Source organism: Tursiops truncatus, chromosome 2 (assembly GCF_011762595.2).
Source record: "Tursiops truncatus isolate mTurTru1 chromosome 2, mTurTru1.mat.Y, whole genome shotgun sequence".
Taxonomy (NCBI): domain Eukaryota; kingdom Metazoa; phylum Chordata; class Mammalia; order Artiodactyla; family Delphinidae; genus Tursiops; species Tursiops truncatus.
In genome coordinates this window covers 86,532,709-86,555,363 of record NC_047035.1, presented here as the reverse complement: position 1 = coordinate 86,555,363, position 22,655 = coordinate 86,532,709, and the positions used below count along the sequence as shown (strand labels likewise).

The 22,655-nt window shown below is 48.6% G+C and overlaps 1 protein-coding gene across 2 annotated transcripts in view; it reads left to right on the top strand.

Annotated features, from left to right (window-relative positions):
• The window catches only part of FRMD5 (FERM domain containing 5), a 338,961-nt gene that overhangs the window by 280,709 nt on the left and 35,597 nt on the right, over positions 1-22,655 (top strand). For both annotated transcript variants that reach the window (XM_073800881.1, XM_073800880.1), the window contains exons 2-4: positions 12,854-12,958; positions 17,997-18,039; positions 18,269-18,347. In XM_073800881.1, the coding sequence (XP_073656982.1) occupies positions 12,854-12,958; positions 17,997-18,039; positions 18,269-18,347 (227 nt within the window). The remainder of the gene's footprint in view (positions 1-12,853; positions 12,959-17,996; positions 18,040-18,268; positions 18,348-22,655) is intronic.

The window sequence follows — 22,655 nt, the reverse complement described above, 5'->3', positions numbered from 1 at the left end:
AGGCCGGACAAAAGGTAATACTTGGGACTCCAATCCTGGAATAATTTCTAGGGTTAAGTTTGACTCTGCTTTGGACAGGGACTCCATCTCCAGGAGCAGTCTTATCCCAACATGATCCTTCTCTGTTCTTTCCTACACTGATCTCACTGGGTATTAGGAGTTGAAGACCCAGGAGGACCTCATCAGGGAAGATGAGCTACTGCTAATCTTCAGCTAATAGCCTGGTCATATCATTTAGTAGCTAATCAACCAACACTTCCTGAGGATCAGGTACAAGGCCCTGGGCTGTGCGCTATGAGTGCAAACACTGGGGAGCACACTTCTACCTCTCCTGGTAACAGACAGGAACGGGGACATGAACATGGAGAGGCAGCAGTAGGACGGGTGCATGGTACACATAGTGAGTGCCAGGAGATTGGAGGAAAGAAGATGGCTTTTCCCAAGTCACTTTTTCAGATGTCTCTAAATCCCATGTCTCTGCAGTCCTGAGAACGCTCAGGCAGTGCCTGGCCCATGGGAGGCCCTCAATAGATATATACTGAGTTGGGCATTTTTCCCAGGGGTTTGTCATCCATTTTTTGGCCTTCAAATGACACAATATTCAGTTTGCAGCAGATGTGCAAAATTTTTTTCAGGAGTGATTTCTCTGCGCTGCCGTACAGCCCTCAGGGGACTCTTGGTCTCAGTACTGGCGGCCTTGCTGTGCGGAGGCACAGAGATGACAGGGATGTGCCAGAGACCTCGGGTGTGCTGCTGAGCTCAAGGCTCCCCCTCTCCTGCCTTCACCCCTACTCTTCAGGCCGAAGAACTGCTGAAGGAGCTCTGGCACACGTCCACAAGTCTTGCCACCTCCGTTTGCTCTCTCCACCATACTGCAAGGCCTAGACCGTGGTTTCACCTGACGTCCTGGGGAGGTGATCACCCCACCCCACCTCCAGTGCATGTGAGGAGATACATTTCCAAGCCCAGGAATTATTCATAGACCAAGAGGTACCTGTTGCTGCTCAGCCACTGAAGTAATTATATCTGGAAGAACCCTCAGGAAACTTAAGCTCAGGGACTGGGAGGGCACTTACCTCAAAGCACATCCTTGACTTTTATCTCAGCCCAAGTTCAGAGGCTCTGCCTCCAGGCAAATTTAGGATAGTGTGGGATGAGGTTGGAAGGAACGCCTTATCAGCCCCTTCCCATCTCTGTCATTCTCTATCCCTTCTTTACTAGACAGTTGAAGAGTTCTCAATCTTATATTCAGGGTCATGCAAAGAAAACTTCATTCCCCTCCCCAGCCCCAGACTGTCACCCCTAAGGCCCTTTCATACAGAAATTCAGGAGCCCCACTGCCGCCTGGGATGTAGTCTAGGAAACAGTGGGCCTGGGGAGGACAGAGGGAGGCACAGCCTCAGCATCCAACCTGAGAAGATCCTGCAGCAGTTCCCTCTGTGTGAGGCTGGAGGTGTGCACTGGAGGATCTAAGAGGATTTTTTCCGTAGTTTACAGCGGAATGTAAAATGACCAGACTCATAGTGGGATAACAGTTTCACATAATGGTCTTCACTGTCTGAGGCCTGCTAGAGGCAGTTTCCAGAATTGAATGAATTCTGTTTAGTTACTCTTCCCATTTACTTTGAGCAATGGCCCTGAGTTTTTCAAATTAATTAAACTAGTGATAAATGTCTTAATGAACATTCACCTTGTAAAGCTACCTGATTACCCTTTTTTTTTTTTTTTTTTTTTTTTTTCAGTACGCGGGCCTCTCACTGCTGTGGCCTCTCCCATTGCGGAGCACAGGCTCCAGACACGCAGGCTCCGGACGCGCAGGCCCAGCCGCTCCGCGGCATGTGGGATCTTCCTGGACCGGGGCACGAACCCGTGTCCCCTGCATCGGCAGGCAGACTCTCAACCACTGCGCCACCAGGGAAGCCCCTGATTACCCTTTTTGTTTTTTGTTTTTTTTTTTTCACTTATTTTATCCTCACTTAAGAGAAGATGGACCTGGAGTGTGATTACTGTGGTCAGCTAAGAACAGAATCAGAGGCTCTGGGCACATAAAGGCATAAAGGGACACAAGGTCATTTACACAGAGGGAAACTGAGACTCAGAGAAAGAAAGGACTTGCCCAAATTCTCTTGGGCTCAGAATTTGCTTTTCCTTACTCCCTCATGTCCCTGCTTCCCCAAACTCCCGGCTCAAAGCTGAACACAGAAGACTTTCCTTGCTGGCATGGAACATCCTTGGGGCATCTATCCCATACCCATCTACTTCCCCACCCACTGATGGAGGAATGTCTGGATCCTCGCCCAGGAAGGAGAAAGGAGAAGGCTGGTCATGACAGCCAAGACGGAAGTCTGACTGAGAACCTTAAAGAGCACAGAGGCAGGAAGGAGGCAGCAGCAGGCACGGGTCTGGGGCAGCCCCCAGCCCACCTGCTCCCTAGACGAGAGACCCTAGAGGCCAGGGGAGGAAATGTTTTGGAACAGACTCCCTGCCACTGATGGCAAAACTGGGGTGAGAAGGGAGCTCTTTCTCTGAATTAGGTTTGATGATACCTGCCAGCTTTATTTTCTGATGATGTAGCTCATGGCAAAAGGGCAGTGAATTTTGTGCTACTTAGCCATTGAAAGTAAATGGTGATTGGGGACTTGAACTTTCCAGCCAGAACTGGGCAGCTGCCCACTGTCATGAAAGGTAGAGTTTGAAAAATCTGGCAGGAAGGAGCAGAATTCCTCTGTAGTATTGAACCCACAAGCCTAGTACTCTGAAGTTGGTACTCTTGGTACGTGAGAACATGAAAACTGAATAAAAAGTGAGAGTTGTGGGACTTCCCTGGCGGTCCAGTGGTTGAGACTTCGCCTTCCAGTGCAGCGGGTGCAGGTTCGATCCCTGGTCAGGGATCTAATATCCCACGTGCCTCATGGCCAAAAAAACCCCAAGGCATAAAACAGAAGCAGTATTGTAACAAATTCAGTGAAGACTTTAAAAATGGTCCACGTCAAAAAAAATCTTTAAAAAAAAAATAAATAAACTGAGCACTTTAAAAAAAAGTGAGAATTGTGCTGACAAAGCAGGGGCATGATTCTAGAGTGGTATTTGTCCTGGAGTTCAAATATCCACTTTTTCTTCCCCTTATCCCTGCAGTCCTTGCCCCGAGAGCAGCTAGTGACCAACAGGTGCTGGAGAAGGGTGGATCCAGTCCCATGATCCCCAGACCATCCGCATGGGCATCACCTTGATCTTGCTAAGCCCCATCCCAGACCCACTGGGCCAGATACTCTGGGAGAGGGGCCCAGCATTCTGTTTTAACAACTATGCAGGTGATTCCAATGCAGGCTCCAGTTAGAACCACTGGTCCAGAGCATGGTATGGTTCTGAATTTGCTTATTAAGGAAACTATTTTCAAGAGAGCTAGCCATTGCCTCCTACCTTACCTCCCCGCTCCATCCCCCTCCACCACTGGGACAGCTGCTATTGGGAGATCTGGGGTTTGCCCTATTGCTTTCCCAGGCCTCAGCATCTGTAAAATAAACCATCTTTCCACCACCTGCTTGGTTTCTGGCCCCAGCTGTCTCACTCCTCTCCTGGGACTTCCAGTTTTGTTGTTCCAGTGAGGTTGTCTCCACTTAAATGGTGGGCAGGGGGTCATTCATCAGTGTGGCTTTGTACCATCAATGGGACCATAGACCAAGAGCTGTGCCCTGGACCCTACCTCAGAGGCTTCTCTGCTCTGATGAGAGACTTTTCAAGGGAGGCCCTGGTTATCCTTCTCAGGAGAAGCAATGAGAATGACCTGCCTGGTCCTAGCTAGGGACACCAGCAGCTGTGAGTGACTGAGTGAGCTCTGGGGAACTTGGGACTCCAATCCAGGAGCTGTGAGCTCTGCTTGTTCGTACCTCCCCCTTTACCTGCCAGCAGGATGGGCAGTCACCTGCGGACTGCAGGGGGAAGAGTCTGAAGGTACAGTTCACTCTTATAGCTTTAATGCCAAAGAGAACCAATTATGGTTTTTGAAAGAGATCGGCGCTCTGGAGTAACTTAAATACACTTTTCCAATTTTTTTTTTTTTTTCTAATTAATGCCAAGGCATTAAAAGGTATGGTGGTTGTTGAAACTGTGTCGTGTCTCATCCTCCACCTCACTCGCTCCTTCCCGAGTGTTAGGAGCGTGTCAAGAGCGTATCAGAAGAAGCTCTGCCTTTGTCCCCGTGGAATTAAATACAGCTGTCAGGCCTCCGAGGGGTTTGGGTTGATGGCATATATTTGATATTTTATACTTTTCTTCTGACCTAGTCTGGGGAAAATAGCCTTGGGATATGGAGAAGATGCAAACCTGTGCCTTGAGAGCCCTGCGGGGCAGATTTCCAAAATAGTGGCCAACGCCATAAGCTCGGGGACACTGCACAGCTGGACGTGTAGCCAGGACCCACCTGAGCATTCTTGTCCAGGGAGGACTGGCTTCTGTTCCGTGAGTGCACAGCCCCATCGCTAAGGCTGTGTTATGTTCAAGTCCATTCAGCCTAAGGGAAGAAGGGGTCACAGGAGGCAGAGGAGGTTGGTAGGGAAAATACACAGGGTTTTTATGTATATTATGTCTCTTGTTTTGAGCCTCACAATAATCCTTTGAGAGATGTAGTGTTAATCTTGTTTTGTAGCTAAGGAAACGGAAGCTCAGAAGGATTAAGGGACAGGTCTGAGGTCACAAGCTGAGAAGTGGCAGAGCAGGGCCTTGACTCCAAGCCCAGGGCTCATCCTCAGTGAACCTTCCCAGGGCCCTTCCCCTCTCTGCTCTCTTTGCCTCCACGTCAGCTCCAAGGGAACGTGAGTGACCTGATAGGGTAATTGAAAAGGAGACTGCACCAGGACTCAGAAATCCTGGACTCTTCATTATTTGATGTGTCCAGCCTAGAACCCACCACATTTGTTGGTACTGGCCAATAAGCAGTTTTCTGCTGAGGGGCAAGGAGACTGGGGGGAAGGCTGCAGGATTATGAGAACCAGTGAGGATGCTGAGCTTGACATGGTGCTCCTGACCCTGGCCACCCAGGCCACTCCCCTTAACCCCAGGAATTCCCAGGCTTGACAAATAGCATGTGCAATTGCCCTTTGCAAAAAAAAAAAAAAAGGCAATAAAATGTGTTGTCAAACTGTCTTTAGGGTTGGGTGCAAGGGGATGTCTATTGTATTTCCTTTTTAAGTAATTTATTTTACTGAAGTATAGCTGATTTACAATGTTGTGCTAATTTCTGCTGTGCAGCATAGAGATTCAGTTATACATATATACATTCTTTTTCATATTCTTTTCCATTATGGTTTATCACAGGACATTGAATATAGTTCCCTGTGCTATACAGTAGGACCTTGTTGTTTATCCATTCTATATATAATAGTTTGCATCTGCTAATCCCAAACTCCCAGTCCTTCCCTCCCCCACCCCCCTGCCCCCGGCAACCACAAGTCTGTTCTCTATGTCTGTGAGTCTGTTCCTGTTTTGTAGATAAGTTCATTTGTGTCATATTTTAGATTCCACATATAAGTGATATCATATGGTATTTGTCTTTCTCTTTCTGACTTACTTCACTTACTATGATAATCTCTAGGTCTGTCCATGTTGCTGCAAATGGCCTTATTTCATTCTTTTTATGGCTGAGTAATATTCCGTTGTATATATGTAGCATATCTTTATCCATTCATCTGTCGATGGACATTTAGGTTGTTTCCATGTCTTGGCTATTGTGTATAGTGCTGCTGTGAACATACGGGTGCATATATCTTTTTGAATTATAGTTTTTTCTGGATATATGCCCAGGAGTGGGCTTAATGGATCACATAGCAACTCTATTTTTAGTTTTTTGAGAAACTTCCATACTCTTTTCCATAGTGGCTGCACCAGTTTACATTCCAAGGGGTTGTCTATTTGCCCCAAAATGCTGGGCTTTCTTTACAAATTATCTGAAGCAACGTTGTAGGCATAGTTGTATGAGAGGGTGTGCGTGTATGTGTGTGCGTGTTTGTGTGTGTGTGTGTGAGAAAGAGAGAGAGAATATGAGCTTCACACAAATACGAAGTGTTGAGTTTTTTTCTAACAAGCCAGGCTGAGTTTTCAGTAATTCTATAGCTATGATATGACTAGTCCACTGAGGTATTCAGCACTGGCTGGAAAAATACAACCGAAATTTATTCCATCAATAGCAAGAAACAGTGACGCTTCTAAGGGTCACTTTACTGTAAAAGTGGCCCTACCATGAGAAAGAGAGACGAGTTTGCTTTCCTTCAGGCCCAGCTCAGGCTTTTTGTCCTTCTGGTAACTTCACCGGATACAAGGAATCCACGTAGGAATGGGGACGCCTTGGCTCTTGAAGCATCATCACTGATGTCTCAGTAAGTCTAGCCCTCTCGTTAGCCCTGCTCTTACAAGCTCTACGACAGCAGGTTTGAGGATCTGCTCAGAGGGTCTTAACTGCCCTCGTTGAGTCTGGCTTGGACCATCTGTGCTAACAGAACACGTAGTCCTCCCTCCCATGCCGTTGACTTGCACACAGTGACCTCCACGTTCCAGACGGAATGTGTTTTGCCTGCCCCACGTGCATGTCCTCTGCCTAACACACCATGTGGCGCCGAGCTCAGCCAGTTCTCTGACCCAAGCAAGGACTGCCAGCAGGGCTCCCTGAGGCCCCATGCCTGGCATCTGAACCTACACATACCTATTTGCATCATGAAAAGCACCCGGTTCCCTCAGTTTGCATGTAGAATGGCTGGTTATTGGTGCAAGAAGGTGCTGCGTTTGTTAAGGACTAGCTGGGGCCAGTGGCTGCAGGAGTCTGGGTGACCACTGTTCCTCTCTCCCTCTGAACTCTGCCTTCCCTCCTCAGGGCCGGACCTCTCCCCCAGGAGCCACATGGCCAGCTGGCTCCAGGACAGCCTCCTGGTGCTACATTCTAGGTACCAAGTACCTGCATGGGCCCCATCGTTCCCAGCCTAACTGCCGAGCTCTGGAGTCCATCTCCTCTGAGAGTAGGGAGCGAGGGCCTGCGTGGGGCTCAGCTCTGGCCCTGCCGCGCTGGGGGCAACCCGCTGTACGACAGAGTACAGCTGCATTTCTCCCTGCAATTACCCTCCCTCATCTGCTACCAGAGCGAGCTGGCTGCTTTTCTAGCCGCAGCCTCAGCAGTTCCTGGGCAGATTTTGTTGGTTTATGACTAAGCAAGAAAAGTGGGCTCCTGGGCCAGAAGCTCGGCGGGAGTTCTGTCCCTTCAAAGAAAATGTAAATTGGCATGGAAGGTGCAGAGGTTAAGAAATCTGGGGCCCTGCTGTTAGCATTCGTGCCCCTCTCCTCCCTGAGCCTCAGAAAGCCAGGCCGCTTGTAGTGTGCGAACACAGGGGCAGGACCGCACCCCAGTGATTGATTCACACTTCTCCGCTCAGCGTACTCATGCCCTGGCCCTGAGAAGATGAGCTAATGTGGCTGTTCCTCTGTGACATTGAAGTGCTTTTTTTTTTTTTTAAATTAATTTATTTATTTTTGGCTGCTTCGGGTCTTCGTTGCTGCGCGTGGGCTTTCTGTAGTTGCAGCGAACGGGGGCTACTCTTCGTTGCGGTGCACGGGCTTCTCATTGCGGTGGCTTCTCTTGTTGTGGAGCACGGGCTCTAGGTACACAGGCTTGAGTAGTTGTGGCACATGGGCTCAGTAGTTGTGGCTCGTGGCTCTAGGGCGCAAGCTCAGTAGTTGTGGCACGCTGACTTAGTTGCTCTGCGGCATGTGGGATCTCCCCGGACCGGGGCTCGAACCCGTGTCTCCTGCATGGGCAGGCGGATTCTTAACCACTGCGCCACCAGGGAAGTTCCGACATTAAAGTGCTTTTACACAGCTCCTGCTCCTGAACCTGGCAGACGGCTGCACGCACATGCCCTTAGACGACATGGATAAGGAAAGCCAGCAAGTCTTTGGCCTACAAGAAGTGTAAATGTAAAGTTAGGACAGAAAAGAGGCTGGGATGCCATCCTACCCCTAGGGTGCCGGGTGCCTTATCCCTCCCTCTCAAGTCCCTGAGGACAACTTGTTCAGCCCTTGCTTCCTCCCCCAGGCACCCCCCATCCTGGCATGGCCTTTCCGCACCCCCGGACTCTTGTGCTTTTGGAGGGCAGGTGCCCACCTCCTGCAACCTTCCACCTCCCCTCTGCCTTCTTGAAGGGCCGTGAAACCACGGCCAGCTCCCCTTTAACTGCACGTGGCCCAGGATCTGAGAAAGTTGTGATGGCTCGTGCCCCCTTCACGACTCAGGTAGTTTTTATTTATAATCTACCTGCCTCACAGGTAAGCTGGATTGAATAAGGCCCAGTGAGTGGGGAGCTTTCTACATGTTAGCTCCTCTTATCTGGATGCACCACGCCAGAGTCCCTGGGATTGACCCTGTGATGGGTTAAAAAAAAAAGCGGTTCTCCTACCCAAGGGTGTTGACTGTGAGGCAGAAAATGCAATTAACCTTGACCAGTTTAGGTCACTGGCCCAAGCCTGCTTACTGCTTGCTGCTTCAGTGCCTTCCCTAAAGAACAGACAAACCATAGAGAGCTAGAACCAGGCCCTCCAGGAAGAAGCACCAATATGAATTCTCCTGACCTCTGAGTTTCAAAACGATTCTAAGGGGCTCATGAATCGTTCTGAGCACCATAGAGAGAGAATTAAAAGGATGCATGTGTACGTACTATTATTTTCAAATGTGTGTAGGTGCTATTGTGGTTCATAAAATGTACATTTATTTTTTAGATGGGTGCTTAATACATTGTTTTGACCCACTAATGTCCTTGTGAAGAGAATAACCTCTGAGGTTTAGCTGGATTCGGGTGCTCTGCCTCAGCTCGCTTGTCCTGAAGATAAACGGCCTCAGGCTTGGAGCCCCGACTTTGTGACTAAACAGTAATCACCTGTCAGCGTGCGTGCCTGTTTCTCCAGTATAATCAATGGCGCAACATTGAGCACACAACACACGGGTTAGCATAGCACCAGGGCAACCGCCAGCAAAGGGAAAAGGAGACAGAACTCACTGGACTTTGTGGTCCCACCAAAAGAGAAAGCTGGCTGCCAGAGAATATTCCAGAAAGCCCCAACTTAAGGCAGGGAGACCACGGAGAGGGAATCCTAGGACACGGCTGGCATCTGGAAGTGCAAGGCCAGGAAGTTTTAAATTCCTAAACCCTAGCCCCTGTCAGAGGGTTGCTGTAGAAACCCACCACGAGGGTCCGCCTTGTGATCTTCCCCCCAAAGACTGCCTGGGGCCACTCCACCAGCCACAGGAGTGGGTGCTCCAAGGGAGGGGCGATTGCATCTCTGTGTGAAAGGTGTCCCAGCGGCTCTCAGTAGATCCTGCCTTTGTGTTTCTTCTGGGGTTTTAAACTTCATGGGATTCTGCTCTAAGGAGGAGCTCTGCTCCTACCTCTCTCCCTTCCTTCCCTCCAGCCTTGGAGACACAGCAAGGGAAGATGCTTTCTTCATTAGTCTCCACAAGAGCCTCGTAGCTCAAAACCATGCCTCCGCCACGGGTAAGTGGGAACCTGAGGGAACTCTGACTTCATGGTGGGGAGCAGGGGTTTCACCAGATGCTGAGAAATAATGATAAAAAGATCCTTTTTCACTGATAAAGGGAATGTACAATGGGATGTGTCTTTTTTTGTTTTACAACTACCTAAAGAGAAAAGCCATGCTTCCTTTTTCTTCCTGTGAAGTGGAAGAACTCTGAGGTTGGATCTGCTGAATTTAATGTTCTTACGAGCTAAGAGCCCTACAAGTGTATTTGAGCTGCCAACCATGAGTATGAGTTGTTTTTGTGGAAGACATGATTCTTTTTTTTTTTAACATCTTTATTGGAGTATAATTGCTTTCACACAATGGCGTGTTAGTTTCTGCTATATAACAAAGTGAATCAGCTATACATATACATACATCCCCATATCCCCTCCCTCTTGCGTCTCCCTCCCACCCTCCCTGTCCCACCCCTCTAGATGGTCACAAAGCACTGAGCTGATCTCCCTGTGCTATGCGGCTGCTTCCCATTAGCTATCTATTTTACGTTTGGTAGTGTATATATGTCCATGCCACTCTCTCTCTTCATCCCAGCTTACCCTTCCCCCTCCCCGTGTCCTCAAGTCCATTCTCTGTGTCTGCGGGAAGACATGAGTCTTATCAAAAGTGCATGTGATTTCTATCACAGAGGTGCAATTTCCCCATGGCTGCCCCAGGCTTCTGCTAATATGGCTGTTGTATGTAAGGAAGCGAACTTCTTCAGCCATTAAAACTCACACCAGGAGGGACAAATTAGGGGTATGGAATTAACAGATACAAAGTACTATTTATAAAATAGGTGAACAACAAGGATATACTCTATACCTCAGGGAATTATACCAATTATCTCGTAATAACCTGTAATAAAGTATAATCTGCAAAAATACTGAATCACTGTGCTGTTCACCTGAAACTAACATAATATGTAAATCAACTATACTTCAATTAAAAACAAAAAACTCACCCCAGCTGATCACAGTGTAATAGCCAGCTTGGTGCAAAGGACAATTTGTAGGGAAAAATATTCATAATATGCAACTGTCTCTTAGTATTCCATTTCGATTGCTTTGAGAGAGATAACAGTACAGGACATGCTGCTTGAGACAGGGTTAAGCATATTTTCTCTGTTCCCAGAGAACCTTAAAAATGACTTTAAACTCTTCCCACACTCTGGGGCATCAGTAAGGAAAGAGTTGACAGCCCCTGCCCACAGTGACAGTTGTTGATGGAGTCCTTTGAAAGACCTGGTTTGTGGCCCACTGCCCTGAAGTCCCCGTGTGATTCATAACAAGGCTCTGTTGTGAGAGTAGCTCTTGCTTGTGGGAGACCGAAGGGTGTAAGAATGGGGCCAGCTGCCTCAAGGTTATGTTGTGGGCGGGAGTGTGAGGCCGGCAGAGGAGCACGGGAGGTGCCCACGTGGCACCATCTTCCTTAGTTAAGCTGTCCACTCACTCATCCTTCCAATCCTGCAAGGGTAAGCTTCTTAAGATACTTGCTGAGAGATTTGATATCCTGCCCTAGTTCTCCTTGGAAAAGTATAGGGTGAGCTAGCAGAAGGGACAGAGGTGAGGGGTAAACCTTTTGAGGTCTTAAAGATCTGTCCATACCAGGAGCAGGGCCAGGTCCTTCTGTAATTACCCGTGGCCTTGGGCCTTGTCATAGGTGAGATAGTTTGGCTCTTATAAGACCACCTTGATTTGCATGCAGAATTAAACACAGATCCACCAGAGATGAGCATCTCAGCTGAACTGCGGAGACCACTGGGGTCAGGCCCAGAGATGCTGTCTTGCAGAGCTCCAGCTGTCCTGACACTTCCCTGCAAGTCATTCTCCCAGCTCATCAGAGATACCCAGGCAGGTCCCTGAGGAGAAGGTTATGGGTTTAGAAGTGGCCTAATTTCTTGACATTTTGTAAAACCTTTTAGCCACCCCTCCACCTTCTATCCATTGTTTCCACAAATAATTATTGAGGACACACCTGCCATATGCCAAGCCCTGTGCTAACTTCTGGGGGAGGGCTCCTACCCTCGTGAAAAGTATGGTGTAGAAAGGGAGCAGATGATAAATAAGTAAACAAATCAACAAGATAATGACAGACTGTCAGTGCCATGAAGGAAATAAACAGGATAAATAAATGAGATAGACAGTGACAGGGAGGGGCTGTTCTGTAGGGAAAGACCTCTCTGCAGCAAGGACATTTGAGTTGAGACCTCAAGGACATGAAGAGCTGGAGGAAGGGCATCCCAGGCAGACGGGGTACAAAGACGCAGAGGCAGAAAAGCCTTGGCCTGCTCAGGAACAAAGAGATGGTGGCCGGAGAGTGGTGAGAAGAATGATTTGGGGTGAGTTCAGAGAGGAGGCAGGAGCCAGGTCGTGTAGGGCCTTGGAGGCCGCGGTCAGAGCTTGGATTTTATTCTGAGAGCAAGAGAAACCCCTTGCTGACAGTGTCCCACAGGAGTGGCAAAGTCATTAAAGATCACTGCGTGCTCGCTGCAGTTAAGAGCCGTGAGGCATATCTATATGTGCTGCTATAGAGTCACAAGATACCGTGATGGGGAAGAATCCCAAGAAGCAGAATACAGTATAAAATATGCTGCTGATGTCTTTTTAAAACAGGAGATGTATATGTATATAGGCTTGCCCGTGTATAAAGTAACCTCATTAAGGATACCCAAGAAGCTGGTGAGGGTTTGCTTCTGGGGATGGGGAACTGCAGCACAGGTAAAAGGGAGACTCTTCATGGTATATTCTTTTGTATGTTTGAATATCTTACTATGTGCCTGTATTACTTATTCATTAAAAAAAGACAGTTTGTCTAAATCGCGGTCACCCTGGCCGCCATGTGGAGAAAGGGTGAGCACAGAAGCAGAAGACTGGCTAGTAGGCTCTGGCCGTGGTCCAGTTGAGAGGTGGTGGTGGCTTCACCTAGGGAGTTGGTGACGGGGATGCAGAGAAGCAGGAGGATTCATGATGCACTTTAGAGGCAGAGCCAGCTGGACTTGGTGAGTTCCACACGACAGTCCAGAGGAACGCTGTGTGCATTATAGGTGGGAACTGGGCCTACCTGACTCTTATCTGCCTTCTCTGACATCTTTGTGGAAGGAAGGGTTCTTGGGCTCCTTCCAGGTGCTGAAAGCCTCAGAATTCCTGAGAATGTTGAATCCATCACAATATGGAGGACATAGTTATGGACATGTGCCCCTTTCACATCCTCATGCAACTGTTACAAACGATTTTTAATGACCATCAAAACACAGTTACACTGAAGAAGCCCGCCCATTTCTCAACGGAGCTTGCTTTCTTTGCAGAGAGATGCCAAAGGCCAATACCTGTTTGACCTTCTTTGCCACCACCTGAATCTGCTTGAGAAAGACTATTTTGGGATCCGCTTTGTGGACCCTGATAAGCAGCGGGTAAGTCAATATTCGAAGCACAGATGGAGGAGAGGGTTGGTCAGTAAGCCTGAGGCCCTGAACTGTCTGTCACTCATGTTCGGAGTTTAGCCGCAGGAGTCGGGGACCAACCGGACCCTGCAGTTCGGTGTCATCTCTTCAGATCATATTGTGAGACGTGGAAGACCCCGTAGCAGAGCTCAGCCGGAGTGGTCCATCGTTTTTTAGATGCTGAAATGGCAGCCTCGAGAGCTGAAGTGATTTGCCCAAAGCTGCCCAGTTAGAGTCAGGGCAGCTGGGCGGGTGTTGTGGTCTCAGAGCCCAGGTCACAGGCTGAGGCTGTCCTGCCCCTCTCTAGTAAATGGGCTGATTCGCCTTGTTCTGGTTAGGAAGGGTCTCACCTGAGTGCCACAAGAACCCCATCTGGGCAGGACAGAGATGGAGCCGAACTGACGTGGGCTTTTCAGCCCTTGCAAATCCTGCAGTTCTTGTTCTGCTCTACACAACGTGGGCGGCTCTACAGACACAAGGCATTGACAAGGACTGTGATATTCCGGACAGATACAGAAACAAGGCCCCTGACTACTCCTCCAGCTTCATCTCCCCGACTGTCTCCACCCTGCTGTGGCCCCACCAGACGATACTGTGGCTCTCCACACACGTCAGTCTTCTCCTCTTCAGAGCCTTCGCCTGTACAGTTCTCCTCTGGAACATCGCTTCCCCTTTCCTCACTTCTCTACTCTCCACACTTTCCTTCTGGCTAACTCCTTCTCACATGTAAGGTCTCAGCTTAGGCTTTGACTTCTTCCCAGAAGCCTTCCCTAACCCCTACTCTGACTGAGGGGCCCCTCTGATGTGCCCCCATGTGCCCTGTTCTACCCCTATTGGAGTAGAACTTATTACACCATGCTGGTATCGCCTGTTTGATTACCTGTGTTCCTTGCAAAAATATGAGTTCCACGAGGGCATGGACTTTATCTCATTCATCACTGTAACCCATGGAACTAGCACAGGGCCTAGAATGCAGTGGATGCTCAATAGATATCTGCTGAAGGGATGATGAGCGGGTGAGTTAGTGGGTTATAGTGCCATGCTCCTGCCCTCCACTTGCCCAGCTACCCTTCAGGCCCACGCCTGCAGTTCCTATAACTTCCGTCCATCAGCCCTTTGCTCGCTGTGGGGAGGTTCTCTCTGGCATCCCCACCGAAGTGGGAAAGTATGCAGAAGCGTTCAGGCCTCACTGCCTCCCTTCCCCACACCCACTGTCGTCTACCATCCTCCAAAAGCACTGTCACCACGAGCCCCAGAGGGCCCCCCTTTCATGGGTCCACACATTTTTTTCATAGCTCCAAACATAAGCTTCATCTCTGTCACCACTGGGGACCTTGGAGCCCCGGAGGGCGCAGCCTCCCACCAGTGCCCAGGGCCACAGGTAACTCCCTCTCCAGGCCAGAATCAGATGATGTTTTTTGTTTCATTCATTCATTTATTCATTCATTTATTAATTATTTGGCTGCGTCAGGTCTTCATTGCTGCTCCCAGGCTTTATGTAGTTGCAGCGAGCAGGGGCTACTCTTCGTTGCAGTGAGCAGGCTTCTCACTGCAGTGACTTCTCTTGTTGCGGAGCACAGGCTCTAGATACACGGGCTTCAGTAGTTGCAGCACGTGGGCCCAGTAGTTGTGGCTCGCGGGCTCTAGAGCACAGACTCAGTAGTTGTGGCGCACGGGCTTAGTTGCTCTGCAGCATGTGGGATCTTCCCAGACCAGGGATCGAACCCGCGTCCCCTGCATTGGCAGGCGGATTCTTAACCACTGCACCACCACAGAAGTCCCCAGGTGTTGTTTTCTTGTTTGATGCTCTGAGCCGCTGTGTCTCCAGGTCACATTTAGGGTTTTATGCTGAAGACTTGAGCTGTAGGAAAGAAACCAAAGCCTGAAGCTGTTTCCTTTGACAAGCCCTGCCCCACTTTGCTGCCATGTTTCATTCCTCCTGGCTCAGCAGAATTTTGAGCATCACCAGTGTTTGAGGAGTGTTGAGGTCAGCCCCTCACCCTGTAAAGGCACCACTGTCTGGGCATAAATACTATCCTTAGCTCTGGACAATAGTATAAGACCCCCCAAAGTGCCACGACACCAGGAAGCTACATGTCCTCACATGCTCTAGGTGTCTGTTCACTCTGTAATGGTAGAGTCTTAGACTGTTTTTACAAAGGGATTTTGTTGTTGTAGTTTGTTTATTTTTGGGAGTCAGAGCTGTTTCTCCTTAAGAAGGAAGACCGGTTACCCCAAGGTCTCTTCATCTCCCAAAGACAGTGGCATATGAAGAAAAAAGGGTAAAATGTATCCTGTTCATTATTTTTTAGTTGGATCAGCATGTGCTTGAGGAGGATAAGAGAGTATGTTAAGATGACAAAGATTAAAAGCCAAAGGAGACAGAAAAATAAGGAAATGGGGAAAAGGAGAAATAAACTTTCACGGAGTGACTCCTTCGTGCCAGGCTCCACGCTGGGCACAAATCTAGATCTTTCAGCCAATGGACGTTGAGTGATGAGGTGCATCAGGCACGAAGCTAAGAGCTTCACATGTGTTATTCGATCCTTACCACGAACGAGATGAGTATCCGCAGTTATACCATCCATTCTCCAGATGAGTGGACGGTCTCGGACAGGTTATGGAACTTGCCCAAGGCAAGTGGCAAAGCCTGTCTCCTGCTCAGACCTGCCTGATGCCAGAGCCTGTGTGGTTTCTGGGGGTTCCATGCTGAATTCATACCCTATAGCCTCTAAAGTGACACGATTCTGTGCTTTTATTGAGGGTTTAAGGAGAGCAGGGAGGCTTGAGAGGGTCCTTGAGAGCTGTGGGGAAATGGACCTGTAAAGAATTGTCCTAGATCTACTGATCACGATAGAGATGGAGGAGATGAGCTCCCTGCCCTGCCCCACCCCAGACCTCTTCCCCTGAGCACCAGGGTGGCAGAGCCCAGCGCTCACATCCATCCCATCATCCCTTGCTCTGCAGGGGGCTCCATGGGGTCTGGGATTTCTCTGGTCCCTCCTGGAGGAGCTGCCCTCACTCCCCCTCCCCTGTTCCTGGCTCAGGCCCTGGTCTCAGACTATTCTCACCCTCTCCTTCAAGCCCCCAGAGTCTGAAGATTATACCACCTTGGCTCCTTCACCCAAACGCAGGAGGAAGCTCCGCTCTCTGAACCTTCTTTTTACTCTTCTCCTGACCCCTCCTCTCCAACCCAATGTTATCAATTTGCTAGTGATTCTGGGACCCAGATATAGGCAGACAGCTGCAGAAGGTAACTCTGGCCATCACCATATTTGGGGGATCCTGTCAAGATTTCTCTACCAGACCCTCTCTTGGACAAGCTTTCTACCTTCTTTCCACCTGCTCGTGGTCTCCTCCAGCCTCACTCCTTTCTGGAGCTCGCACTCCAGTACAAACTAAAGTCTTCTCTCCAGCTATTGCCAAGGAGAATAGCCTTTTGTCATTCAGCCTCTCTGCCTTCTGCTGATAATGGATCTATCATTGCACTTAGCTTCTATCTATCTTCATTTATTTATTTTAATCTATGGGTCCAGCGCCTCAGGGCATTTAGTTTTCTGAGTCCCCGACACTTGCTGTGTTCTTCTCACTGTCCACAATTCTGGTGTGCTCCGCACAGACAGGCCTCCTCCGCCTTCACAGGCCTGGTCTGGAACCCCAGTTGTTTCCATGCAGTTTCATCTCCTGCCTTTGCTCCCCTGTGAAGCCAAGCCGCGGTGGGCCGTGTAATGTGAGAAGGACCTCTTAACCACACTGAGTGGCTCTAATGAGTTGCCAGCCTCGTGGGAACTCAGATCAGAGGAAGCAAGAGAGCAGGATGTCAGCCCAGATTATCCATGTGGAGCTAACGGGAGAACTGGCTCTCGGTGGGTCCATTAACTGTGTGACCCACGGCCCAGCCCAGAAGGTGAGAGCTGGGCATCGAGGGAGGCCAGGATGCGTCTGCGTGGCCCTGCCTGCTTTCCTGCCCGAGGGAGGACTCTCCCAGACGTTTTACTAAATAGAAGTAGTCAGAAAAGAGGGAGGTGTGGACCTGGTTCCTTCTCCTGTTCTACAGCTGCACATTGAACACTGAGCTGGGCACCAGCGATACAGTGGTAAACAAGAGAGACTTTTCTGCCCTCACAGAGCAGTGGTTTTCAGCTACTTCCAGATAATCAGACCCCAAATATCAGCAGTTCTAGCTCTCTGCAAATTAGCAAGGTTCCTGATTATCATAAAAGCAACAAACATCAATAGTGCATTTTATAAGGCATCCATGTAGAGGTGGGAAACTGACATAGAACGTTCTCGTTGCTTCCTTTCCCAAACGTAAGTACCATGGGAAAAAATGCATTGCTACCATGTCCTGCCTCTGTGAAAATCCAGGGGAAACAGGATACTACACATTGATTGCGGTTAGTTATCTTATGAGACTTAGATTTTAAACATCCCCGGATGCCAAGGAATCCTGAGGATGTGTTCCCTAACACAAGGGTTGGCAATGCGCTGCTCAAACAAAGATCAAATATACACCAGCCATCCCTGCCTTCTCCACATTTATGAAATTCCACCTGCCAGTGCTTTCTAGAGCTGCTACCAATAGCCTCTGTGTGTCATCCTGTCCCCACTGCATAACACAAACACAACCCATTAAAGGGAGTGTTTCCCTACTAAAAAGCCAGGTGGGGCTCTGTCCCCATCACACATATGTGCATTCATTTGTGCCTACGGGCCTGCCAGAAACATGGCTTGGAACTCTGGCGCCCTACGTTGGAAGGCGGCATTGCCAGGGAAGCCCAGAAATGGCATCTGAAGCTGGATCTCTTCCCCCCTTCACAGCTGGTTCCATGGGGAGCTTATTTCAGAAAATCATATCATTCTGTACTCTCCAAGCCTACATATCACAAGCTTCTGAGCTGCTTTCACCCTGGGCTACAATCTGTCTAGTTTTTTAAATTGAATAAAACAAGTTATATTTGACACTGCTTCTCATTAGGGCTTTCTTGTTCTGTGTTCTCTGTTTCAGCATTGGTTGGAGTTTACAAAGTCTGTGGGGAAGCAGTTGAGATGTAAGTATTGTCCATGAAAAGACGGAAGCCTCACCCCTGGGGAGGGTGGGAGGAAACCTCCCACTTGCAGTGAGTCTTGGGAATTTTCCACTGTTCTAAGTGTAAGTTGGCCCTAAACATGTGAAGATTTTCTTCAGATGGTTCAGAGACCTGTGCATCCCAGTGGGGCGGGGAGCCCAGTCATCTTCCTGGGAAGGTCTTCCCGATGGGCACCTCTTTTTCTCTGCAGCCCAGCCTCCATTCACCATGTGTTTCCGCGTGAAGTTTTACCCTGCAGACCCTGCTGCCCTGAAAGAAGAAATAACCAGGTAAGGCTGAGCCCATGTCCCTCAGCCTCTAAGACTTGTTGGAGAGGATAGGAAAGAGGGACTGTAGCTTCCTAGATCCTCTACTTTGGAAGCTCCCAGCTCTGATAGGCAAGGAATTCTTCCTAAATATAGCCTTACTTCTATATTTCATTTCCACATGCTCTCTTTGCTCATCCCCTCAGCAGAATTGCAACGGAGTGAGCTTCTTTCCTTCAAGAATACTTCGTCTTAAACTGGTCATCTGCAAAGGGGTCTGGAGTAATGAATTAATCAAAAGCATTTGTTCTTTTACCAATGATGTGGCCACCATGGATGTTTTTGGAGACGGCCGTGTTGCTGCTTATGTGGGGGCTTGAAATAGACTCCAGCGGCCTAATGTACTTGGGAAATGGTAAAGCAGGACGCTGAAAAATGAGCTGGGAAACACTGAAGATTTTAAATCCAAGTGGGTGACCTCCCATGTGCTTGTGGATCAGGCCCGTGATAAACTCTTCCTTGTGGGGATCGTGTTCTGTGGCAGGCAGCTACAGGGAATGAATCCTGTCTCATCCAGCACCCCTTGGGGATGAGAAAGAACCTCTGTGCCCACACCATCCTACAAGAGGGTCAATGAATTGGAGCTTCAAAGCTCCCCCAAGGGTTTTGTGTATCTAAGCCAAATTCACTCTAAAAGTCTGACCTCAGAGATTTAGAACTCTCTGAACTGGGATCCTTAATTTTTATATTAGAAAGATGTAATTTGGACATTAGCAAAACCTGATGTTACCTTGTAAAGGGTGGAGCCCTAGGTGAAGAGATGATGCCAGGGAATCCTAGAGCCGTGGAAGAGACAGCGCTGCCAGCTCTGCCCCCGCCTCCCTAAAGCCTTACAGACAGCAAAGATTGGGACGAGGCCATTGCCAGTGTAGAGACTGCTTGTCCTCTAAGGCCTTGAGACCTATTTCTAGATGCTGAACTCCACATGAGCCCCAGTGGAGGTTGAGGGGAATCTTGCGAAGGAATCAAAAGGATCAGGAAGGTTGTTTCCTCCAGATGCTCTGAGCGCACCCACCACCCACTTTAAAGCACTGAGGACAGTGAAGTGTGTAGTTACAACCCAGTCTCGTGCTCCTTACTGGGCACATGGAAACTGCAGGCTCTGCTCGTCCATGTGGAAGTGGATGTGGCCCCTACTTTGCCTGTGAAAACCGAGCTCATCCATATTAATGAGCAATCCTGTAGCTTTAGGCAGGAGAGTGAGGGTAGAACCACTGTGTTTAACAACTTAAACAGAGAGGAGTTTTGGTAAAGCACTAGCCTGCCCTGCTCACGACTTCCAGAGCGCTTGCCACAGTTCTGTACCTGCCCCTCCTTCCCCGCTTCCCTCCCCCTCCCCCCCTCCTTTCCTCCCTCCCTCCCCACCTTTCTCTCCTGAAAGAGGTGATGGTGCCAGGGCAGACCTAGGAGTCCGCGCCTGTCCACATGTCAGGGCACATTTAACACATCTTTGTTGAGAGCCTAGCACCTCGCCTCCTAACGCCTCGCATCAGGATCACCTTTTCTGCACGTCACTGGACCAACAGCAAGGATGAGACCAACTCAGAGGGCTGCCAGTGACAGCACGACAGACACACGGCTTTCTGATTTGATTAAAGGACAAAAATATATAGTTCTCTTGGCCCTTAGGAGGAGGTCTTTTTCTTTTTTAAGATTTCTTTTTAATGTGTGGACCATTTTTAAAGTCTTTATTACATTTGTTACAGTATTGCTTCTGTTTTATGTGTTGGTTTTTTAGCTGTGAGGCATGTGGGATCTTAGCTCCCTGACCAGGGATCAAACCACACCCCCTGCATTGCAAGGCAAAGTCTAAACCACTGGACTGCCAGGGAAGTCCCAGGAGGAGGTCTTAACAATACAATTTTCTAAAACAAATGTCACTACATGATACTAATGTACAGACCCTCCTACCCAAGGAGCAGCATAGACCAGGAGGCTCAGATCCTGTTTCTGCTACTTCTTGGCTGTGTGGCCTTGGACATAAAATAGTTAACTTCTCTGACCTTCAGATCCCTTATTTATAAAATGAGGATAGTAATAGTACCTCCCAGCTTTGTTGGGAGGATTAACCACTACACGGGGTCTTGTACTTCTTAATACACCCCCAGGGCGCCTGGCACTGAGCAAAGGCTCACTGTTTACTGCCAGGTCGATTACATGATCCGTGGACCTCAGGTGCTCTGCATGGGGCACAAGTACAGTTGGTTCTGGCTTTTCTCCCTTGTTTATGTGATAATCCCCACTCCTTTTCTGTCCTAGCTAGAGTCCTAACACTTAAGCAGCTAACTTGTGAGGACTGGGAAAGCCATGGCCAGGCCTCTCTCCAAGTCAGCAAACTTCAAAGACACTGGCAAGCATGTGAGCTCCTGCCCCTTCCGCATGCAGCTGTGCCCATCATCCTCGACTATTTTCCCCTTGCTCTCTGCCTCACCAGCCTTCCTTCCCTAGAGGGCATTTTCCAAGCGTTGTCAGGTGTGCGGACCTCAAGGTGCCTGGGCCTGATTTGGAGTCTTTGTGCCTCCCCCTCCCTGAGGCGTTCTGTGGAGGCCCTGGTCTTCGCTGCGTCTTTATCCTCATTCACATCCCTGCTGCTCTTAAAAGAGTGGGTACCTGCCCCGGCCTCATTCAATACCCATAATGCATTACTGGCTTAGAGCTCTCCACCCCACCTTCCTGCCAAACTAATTTAGCTGTCAGTGTGGTTTTTTCCCTGGCAATATCAGTCCTAGATTTCGCTGCCGTCTCAGCTACTCCCATAAAGCCAGGCTTAGAGGAGGGGATGAAGAAGAACTGTGCTTCAATTTATCTCTTGGACTCTTCCCAGATGATAAATTTAGTTGCCAAATCCTGATTAATCTCTTTTGTCATTTTTTAAATAAATAAATAGATTTTCTTGTCTGAGCTAGAGACAAGGCAGAGAAGATGGGGATTAGGCACCAGATAGGCACCAGATTTAGCTTTTAACAAGGGCTGCAGGCGTTCGAACTCATTGAAAGATCAAGTAATAGAAGGAAACTGAGTGCACATGGGGCCCCGCCTTCCAAGGAAGCAAACTGCCTGACACATGTTTGAGCAGGTGCTCAAAAAATGTTAATAGACTTTTCAGGTCATTTATTTTTTTAAAAAAAGTTAATAGAGTTTATAGGTAATGTATTCCATCAGTGAACATCACTTGAGCCTAGCTTAGGCTAAGATGCGTTGGCAAACTTTTTCTGTAAAAGACCAGATAGTAAGTATTTTAGGCTTTGTGGGCCATATGGTCTCCGTCGCAACTAATCTGTTCTACCATTGTAATGCGAAAGCAGCCACAGACAGTACATACATGAATGAGCCTGGCTCTGTTCCAATAAAATGTTATTTTATCTCACTGGGGACTCTGGTGGCAGGTTTAGTGTGCCAATCCTGGGAGAAGGAATCAAAAAGATCTGAGTTCAAATCCCAGGTGGTTCTTTAACTAGATGTGTGACAAGGCAGGCAACAATATCTCTGATCACTCCCTTTCCTCATGTATGAGACAGGGATAAAAACAGTAGTCACCTCATAGAATTGCTGAAAGAGTGCGTGTTAAAACAGTACCGTGTGTGGCACACAGCATGTACTCAGTAAATCACTGCTGTATTGTCTCTCTCCCCTGGAATGTAAGCTCCATAAGAGCAGGGACTCTGCTTTGTTCTCTGCTGTATTCCCAGCACCTGTGGCTGTACCTGGCACATGTGTGTGCTCAGAACTAGATGGATAGATGGATGGGAGGTTGGATGGATGGATAGAGGGATGGTTGAATGGATGGATGGATGGATGGATGGGTTGGTGGTTGGATGGATAAATGGATGGATGGATGAATGAATGAGTGGATGGGTGGGTGGGAGGGAGGGTGAATGGGCACAGGATGTATAGGCTTTCTAGAAGAATATTAAAAGTGACAAAACATAATCTCTAACTCCAAGGAGCCCGCAGTCTAGTTTGGGGGAGGAAGACATACTAAACAGGATCATAGTTAGAAAAGGGATGGCAGAAAATAGAGGAAACCAGGGGCGAAGAATCTAATGAAGGGAAGACAGGGCTAAAGGATCTTTTGGAAGAAACTCTTCAGGAGCTGCCAGTGCTTTCCAGAGTTCAGAACCTTTAATTGTGGAAACATCTCTGGATTCATCCCCATCCTCTGACATCAGAAATCAGAATGCCAAAGCCAGTTCCTTGGATGTACATGTTCCAGAAATACATAGGTTTTTCTTGGTCATCTTTTTTTTTTTTTTTAAACCCTGAAGAATCTCT